Consider the following 8,425-nt stretch of genomic DNA (forward strand, 5'->3'; position numbering starts at 1 on the left):
AGGTTGCCTTAAATATGGCCAAAAATAAATAAACAAACAAATAGCATTCTGCAGATGGATAAAAATAAGAAAAACATGGGTATAAGCATTTGATGCTTTCATGCTTTCATGCATGGACGGATATGCAACATATATATATATATATATATATATATATATATATATATATATATATATATATATATATATATATATATATATATATATATATATATATATATATATAGATCCTGTGGGACTTCCAGATACAGACGGACAAAATGGTGGTGGCTAACCATTCCGAATGACAGCAATATCAGGAAGAAGGAACACGAGAAGCTGGAGAAATACCAAGGGCTCAGAGAAGAGCTCGAGAGGATGTGGAGGGTGAAGGTAACGGTGGTCCCCGTGGTAATCGGAGCACTAGGTGCGGTGACTCCCAAGCTAGGCGAGTGGCTCCAGCAGATCCCGGGAATAACATCGGAGATCTCTGTCCAGAAGAGCGCAGTCCTGGGAACAGCTAAGATACTGCGCAGGACCCTCAAGCTCCCAGGCCTCTGGTAGAGGACCCGAGCTTGAAGGATAAACCGCCCGCAGGGGCGTGCTGGGTGAGTATATATATATATATATACAACTTGCATAGTTCCCATTTCTGTATAGCTGTATATCTCAGATTTCTGTAAAGTTATTTATTTCATATTCTGTATAGTTTTTCAAATTTATATCCTGTTCATATCCTGTACATAGCTTGTACTCACTACAGCCTGTACATACTTATAGTTATAGAATATTCACAACATACTTCATACCGTGTACGTTATAACATGCCATAATAGACCCATTTCTGTAATATACTCACATATCTATATTATTGCTAATATATATTGTAATATATCTATATCACTAAAGCACTTCTGGATGGATGCAAACTGCATTTCGTTGCCCTGTACCTGTGCATGTGCAATGACAATAAAGTTGAATTCTATTCTATTCTATGCTATATGATGTCGCAAAACAAATGTATATTTATATGTGTGTATAAGCTGAAGTTGGCTCAAGCTAAAGGGACTTGGGTTGCTGATGAGTTTTCAAATTTGTTCTATGTCTCTTCTTGAAAACAGCCGAAATTCCCTGTAGTATGTTATCCCAATTTAAATAATGGTACTGTTTAATCCTGTATGACCAAAGCATAATTTGGATATGGTAATTTAATCCTTTTGTCCCGTTTTCCTCATTATGTCAATTTTCTTTGAATTTTATAGACCCACCTGCCAGTTCTTTCTTCTTACCACTGCTTCTTTCTGCCATCTTCCCTTGAGCTTTTATTTAATTACTGTTCCCTTTCAGTCGATCCACTCGGTACAACACATAAGTATGGGATATCATGCCCTCAAAGTTATCTATTTCAGCTGTTACTCATCATGTCAACCTCTATCATCAAAACTCCCAAAGCAAATGCATCCCTTTTAAAATTTAAAAGGGATTAATGGTTCACTGAAGCTGTAAATATTTTTGCATTTGCAGTGTTCCTTTTTTGTCATTTCAGATAAATACGCCTAAAAAATCCACTTAAATTGATAGTATCATTTATTTATTTTATTATTTAATTGCATTGAACTGTGGTTGGAGGAGGTCTTGTCATTTTTGTTCGGTTTCACCAAAAAACCCTAGGCTCGCCACTGAAACTGTTATCAGGCTGTTGGTAAAGAGGCCTGACCGGAAATACATTCTATGTAGGGTACATATGTGCGCTTGTCGTGAATAACGGGACGTAGCTGACAGTCGTAACGGACGGTGCGGATATATAATTAATACTGTTTAGCCTCCCTTATAGGACACTTTCTGATATGGTCGCCATTAGTTTTACACTAAAAACTGGTATTCTAAGTAAGAATACCAGTTTTGCAGTTAAAAATAGTTTTAGTATACATGCTGTTGTTTCGCATCGTTGGAACATTTAATCCGGTGCTTCGTATGATAAAAACGAGCGCACCGCATTTGGAAGAAACCACCCTGGTCCCTTTAGGGAGCGGAGAGAAGACGGAGAGAGAACAACAAACGCACTCGAATTATCGACGCTTACACACAAAACACCAATTCCTGGTAAGATATTAGCCTTCATCACATTTCATTTAATTGTGATGCTATTATAAAACGCTTTGCTGATTGGTTCGGCGAGATAAAAAGACGACACACACATCCGTTATAATATGGCTCCGTTATGTTTTTCTAATGGAAGGGGAAGGATGATGCAGTGATAACAGCCTCACGTTTATGAACCCTAAATTTGTTCATTAATTATTATTATCATTATCATTATTATTGTTATCATCAAATGATAAGATAATAATGCGATTGACACCATTTCTAAATTTTAAATAGGACAAGGATTCAATGAGGGTGTTCTAGCTATACGCGTTATATAAATATATAAATAGATGTAGCCAGAATGATACATTGTTTCTTATTGATCGTTATCGAAAAAAAGTGCAGCTGACTCTTTTTAATCTTATGCCTATACAACACACTTAAAATGAAGAGATGTTTGTTTATTATATATATATATATATATGTATATATATACGGGTGTTTACAACCATGACTTTTCCTTTTAGGGCCATGATGGGGAGGTTGTGTGAGATGGTTCTTGTGTCTCTTCTTATCATGTCGCTTTTGACCACTGAGCTGGCATGTGCTAAAAGAGGTGGCAGCAGCAGCAGCAGGGGAAAATCTTCATCCAGCAGCAACAAGGGTTGGACCAATTCAAAGACATCCAACTCTCAACCAGGAAACTACCCACGTCAGCCACAGAGTCCTAATCGAAACACCAATCCTTATCCTCCTGGTGGAAGTTACCCTTATCCCAAACAGAACCAGCCAAGTTATCCAGGTGCCGGTAGCAACCCAAATCAGTACCCTGGCAGAGGCAATCCTGCAGGTTATCCGAACCAGAACCCTGCAGGTGGATACCCAGCAGGAGGGTATCCTAATCAAAACCCAGCTCGAGGAAATTATCCAAATCAAAATCCAGCTGCCGGAGGCTACCCCAACCAATATCCAGGCAGAGCTGGTAGCAACCCCGGAGGTTATCCTAATCAGTACCCTGCTGGAGGTTATCCAAACCAGAATTATCCTAATCAGCATCCAGGTGGGGGTTTCCCAGCAGCGGGTGGTTATCCACAAAACCCAGGAAGGTATCCTTACCAGTATCCAGGTGGTTACCCCGTCCAAACTGGAAACACACGACCAGGTTGGAATGTGCCTGGTTCAAATCCAGGAGGTTATCCAGGAGGTTACCCTGGTGGAGCAGTTGGTGGCTACTCCAACTGGAACCCAAATAATAAGATTCTGAGTCCCCGCTTTGGTGGAGGAGGCTATGGCTATGGGATGGCAGGGTCACCTTTTTCTCGTTCTGTGCAGAACATGGGGTATGCGCCCAAGTCACCAAGTTTTGCCAAAAAAGCCATGGTGGCTGCAGGCGTCGGTGCTTTGGCTGGAATGGCAGTTGGATATGGATTAGGACGCTTCCCCCGACCACATTTCACTTTCCGTAACCCTGAAGAAGAGTACTACTACAATAATTACATGCAGCGTCGTTATGGCACCCAGTCAACAGATCAAAAAGACTATGGCCGTGATTACGTCTACAGCCCTCCTCCACGTGCTGAGACCTACGAAAGCTTCATGAGTCGCTGCATGAATTCGACTGATATGTTTAAGGATCAAGGCTCTTCCACATCCAAGAGTGCAGCTGAGGACGCAGATGACGACACCGTCAGCATTGAGGAGATTGGATACCCAGCCCTGATTGAGCAAGTGAAGTCGCGGCAGTGTGTAGAGAAGTACATGAAGTACTCTGAGCAATTTCTGAAGGAACGTAAAACTGAACAACAATATCAGCTAAGTCGCTCTAGCCCTCTGAGCCAAGGGCTCATTCATCTTCTCACTTCCTCCGTGATGCTATTGTCCAGCATGCTCCTGCTCCAGTGAGAAAACACCTTCCACTTCACTTCAAATGGCTTTCTACTGCCTCCATCATATGCACACATTCATTTCCTGCTTATATTATAGTAGCTCCACATTGCAAACCACAGCTGCATACTTCCAGAGAGTACAGTCTTTTAATATCTATTATATAAAAATATTGACATGTACATACTGACTAAAAATGTCTATTTCAAGTGTGGCACTCAGTTTCAAGTGTTACAGTTAGATCTGTCTTAGATGTTCACTATACTTTATATTAATTTATTTTGGATCCATATTTTGCACTTTTTATCTCCAGATTGTTGGACACTGAATGCAGAGATTCATGATTAAAGAAAGAAAACAGGACAGGACAATTACTTTAGCAGTTTTTTCTTAGGAAGACTATCAGGGCAGTTTCTTTCATAGTTTGGATAAGAATGAAAAAATAATGAAAGCTCATAGTCCACATTATGGCTTATGGGGTACAAGTGGGATTTGGCAAGTGGGGTAACTCAGAGATTTGTTTGTATTGGTGCAGCATGGGGACAAGAATTACGTAGAAATAAGTCACATGATGACTTGCAGGCCAGATTTGTGCATACAGGCTGTGATCAGCTGAGCTGTGCTGCTTCTCCTGTATTCAGTATTCACTGCTTTTTTGTGGATTTAACCACGCTGAATTCAACAAGTTATAAGCAGGTCTATCCAAAGCTGCATGGCTGATGCATTGTATAAAAGATAGAATTAGCTTAGTGAATGTAATAATATTTGCTACTCTTGATCTAATCTAACATTGACCATGAACAGCCTGCTCCATACCCCTCCAGCAGAGTGAATCACTGTGAACTTCACCACAGTACTGCAAACATAACCAGTGCAGCCTGCACTAACTTGCCTGGTATTTTCATGCAACCTTTGAAGAATGCAAAATTAATATGCTTCCATTTATTTTGGGATAATTTGGCAACACATCACGTGTAGATCCATTTAAGAGCTCTAAAACGAACGAGGATATTGGAAGTTTTACATTTTCAGCTTATCAAACCTTGCGTGTTGCCATCCTTACCCTTGAAAATAATCTTCTTCTTTGGTTTCCTGTCTTTCATACATCTTTTTCTACATCTCTGATAGTGTTGCACGTCAATGCTTCTTTTCCCCTCTCCCTTCGGCTGGCAGACACATTTGTCAGATGTTTTCTGTTGATTGACAGACTGCACAGACACAGTTTGTGTATTTGGTGATATTTTAATGTCCTCGAGAAGTTGCATTTGAAATTACCGCCACTTAGAAAAAAACTTTGCTGCCTTGATGCTCACTCTTCCTCTGTTATGTTCTAGATGCTGAAGTACAGTAACCAGGATTATTTACCTTTACACCATGAACACATCACAGGGATGAGAAGGAAAAAGTTCACTTCAGGTTATAAGTGGGCTGTGGGATGTCATTTTTTTTTGGCTTATTACCGGGCAAATATTTGAATGTAATAACTGGCAGCAGGATTGTGGCACATGAAAAATAAAGGCATTCAGCGATAATACTGATCAGTAATAATAAATCCAGCTCACTTTAACCCCTGTTTATTATCTGGGGTAATGTTAGGAGAAATCTCTTTGGAGGATTTAAGTTTTATGTGTGTGTTTTGGATTCCACTCAGTCTCACTCCACAGAGCACATGCACAGACTGAAGCAAACCCTGGTCACTAATAGTTTTTACAGATTGCTTGATGGTGATAAAGGATTCCTTGTAAATAATTCAGCCAAACTTCCCACATGAACTTTAAGCCATCGAGGTTTGCTGAACAGCAGAGACAGAAATAAAAATAAAAGTAGAAAGAATCGCCCTGGTTCATATTTAATAATTGCTACTTATGTTATTGCATGTAATAGCTTTTCACAGAGAGTAGACAGTAATCATGATGGGTTCATAAATGAGCAGTGAAGTTGCACAAATAGCACTTGTTGCTTTAATCTGTGCAGTCTGTTGAACGGATGCGGTCTTTTATCTATATTTCCTTGTAGTATGTAAACTGTCCTTAGTTAAAATGGGTGTGGTAGCACTCAAACTGCATTCCTTTATCCCGTTGAACTCTGCCATTATGTGTGTGAGTCATTAGAACATTTATTCCCATAAAAGCCTTGGTTTTACATCCATATCCCCAGGCACATTTTAACTTTCCATAGCCACTTATTTTCCAGTCGTCTGCCCTGAAGTTGGTCATCGTTTCCGTGCGTCTTCCTCTAATCTCCTACATGTTATTGTAGCGTGGGGAAACAGTCTCATAGGACAGTTTTTCTCAGATATGTAAATACTACTGTTTATTTTCTTGCGCCGGTTGTCATGGTACAGTCTCTGCGATTATGACTACTAAAATCTGTTCTCCTTTTTTTTCTTCAAGAGTAGGTGTTGTTATTATTTTTATTTTTGTGGGTGTTTCATGTGATCATTTCACTTTTCTTTTTACCGTACTTTTTATGATCCTGTTTTATTTTTTCTCCATGCCTGAGTTTTGTAAAGGATTCTGGAAAAATGCTGTGTAAGTTAGGTGTGAAAATCTCAAAGTGATGGAATTCTCCTTCCCATACTGATGTTGTTCTTTGTGACCAGGCTTTCAAATTTCTTTTATTCTCTCCTGTTAATAAGCTTTTATATTCGACTGTTCCTGTTTTGCTTTTTTGGTTGATTCTGGCAAAACGACTTAATTTGATGGGAAATTCCACCTAAATCAAGGATGTGGAATATCTGTAAAGTGCACTTATTTCTCCTCAGTTGTGGATATTCTGTAACTTTGTAATTGAGGTCATGTTACCATTAGAGACATCGCTTGTTTTTGACTCAGAATTGCAAACATTTCGTGATACTCCTCAGATGTTATGACTAACACGGTGTAATATAGTTTGTCTTGGATGTTCATGTGTTAAATAAAATAAATCATGAAATCTTTTCTGTGGCCTGTGACATCTTCATGTCTAAAATGTTGCTGTATCTCTTCAAGGGATATCAAGAGAGGGGTTATTAGAAAAATGCACAAGTGCACAACTTGTGTATTTTTTTAACCAAACTCTCAGAAAAATCCTCCATGAGGATGACATGATGACATTTAATTCCAATAAAATGACACAGTAGAGATCATTTGTTCAAAAAAGCTTTAATTTACTTTGATAAATGACAGCTTTTTCATTAATTAGATGGTGGATCACACGTCTCTTATCCAAGCTGCTGTAAGAAAAGGCACCACATGTCCCAGCCTGAGAAAGAGGTGAGTCGCAGGAGCAGGGGCAGCGCCTTTAACGAAGGCTCTCCAGAGAGACTGGTTGCAGCATCTTTGGTCTTGCTGGTAGTAAATCTGTCGATCTTGCTCAGAGGCGACTGCTTTGTGGCCATAGTTATTTCCGGACCCATGCTTTGGCTTTCCAAGGAACCCCAGCCCGTACCCGGTGCCTGTGCCTCCCAGCATCCCCGCTGCTGCTGCACCTGCCCACTTTACACCCTGCTTGGAGAGGCCTCGATTCTGAGAGGGAGGCGCTTTGTTACCAGTACCGCGACCTCTGAAGCTGCCTGCTCGCTTGCTGTATGCATACTGTGCACCTGGGCACAAAGCTGCAATAAGCAGCATCCAAACCCACAGTGAGGGAAGCTTTTGCTGGCCCGCCATCAGAGCAGAGCTGCAAAAACAGATTAGGTTGAGTTGAACTTTAGAAAGAAAAAAATGTTATTAAAATGATACTGCGCTTCATTAATTGTCATTTAGGACACGTGCAGAGGAGTTTTTTGAAAGTCTGTCAGCAGTCAGTTCAGCTGGCGATAAAGCTTTTGATTTCCTGCGGCTCAGTAACAAAAGCTACGTGCTCCCTAACCCTGACACAACAGACATCTAGAATGACCGATATGCTCTGTAAACACGAGGATTAGCTGGGCATTATGTGGCACATTTGTTCTTCCATTCACTAGGCATTTGCTTCTTTTATCTCTCATAAACAGTGCATATCATATCAATTGTTAAAAAACATATCAGTGATGTATTTGGAACAGTAACCACATGTACATTATTGCAAAATATTTGGTAAGGGGCCTTTTAAAAAAAAAGTTAGAAAGTTGTTAAATAAAACTGATTAAATGTGTACATTATCTATAAAAAATAAATTTTTTAAGGAAACAAAATGGAATTTATTTACCTTTCTTAGGAGTTACTTAAAGAGGCTGTGATCCTGGAGCGGTTGTTTATCAAACCACAACACAGCAGGGCTGCGAGGTGGTTTTCATCTTCATTTACAGACTATCAACCCAACCAACACAGTCAGCACCAAGACCCCTCCCCCCCCCCACCCCAACACACATGCCCACCCACCCACAAAAAAAAAAAAAAAAAATCCTGCTTTGCTATTGGTTCTACATCAATAATACAGAACAGGTTCAATGTTTTTGCTGACAGTGGATTTTCACACATGCAGTGTGAGTTTCTCTCATTACTCAGCAAAT

At 39.9% G+C, this 8,425-nt stretch overlaps 2 protein-coding genes across 2 annotated transcripts; one reads left to right on the plus strand and one right to left on the minus strand.

Moving 5' to 3' along the window:
- The first annotated feature begins 1,604 nt into the window (after nucleotides 1-1,604).
- Nucleotides 1,605-6,828, plus strand: LOC146628932 (uncharacterized). The gene is made up of 2 exons (XM_085358204.1): nucleotides 1,605-2,082; nucleotides 2,595-6,828. Exon 2 carries the CDS (start codon nucleotides 2,599-2,601, stop codon nucleotides 3,967-3,969), a length of 1,371 nt encoding a protein of 456 aa, XP_085214330.1. The 5' UTR covers nucleotides 1,605-2,082; nucleotides 2,595-2,598; the 3' UTR covers nucleotides 3,970-6,828.
- Nucleotides 6,829-7,142: 314 nt separating this feature from the next.
- On the minus strand, nucleotides 7,143-7,601 carry sprn2 (shadow of prion protein 2). The gene has a single exon (XM_085357088.1). It carries the CDS (start codon nucleotides 7,599-7,601, stop codon nucleotides 7,143-7,145), a length of 459 nt encoding a protein of 152 aa, XP_085213214.1.
- Nucleotides 7,602-8,425: the final 824 nt, after the last annotated feature.

This window comes from Diplotaxodon limnothrissa, linkage group LG7, assembly GCF_057381915.1.
Source record: "Diplotaxodon limnothrissa isolate DT_005_m linkage group LG7, D_limnothrissa_male_GT1.1, whole genome shotgun sequence".
Taxonomy (NCBI): Eukaryota; Metazoa; Chordata; class Actinopteri; order Cichliformes; family Cichlidae; genus Diplotaxodon; species Diplotaxodon limnothrissa.

Bases quoted from the DNA above. Each gene is read 5' to 3' on its own strand.
- LOC146628932 (XM_085358204.1), top strand. From the start codon at position 2,599: ATGATGGGGAGGTTGTGTGAGATGGTTCTTGTGTCTCTTCTTATCATG.
- sprn2 (XM_085357088.1), bottom strand. From the start codon at position 7,601: ATGGCGGGCCAGCAAAAGCTTCCCTCACTGTGGGTTTGGATGCTGCTT.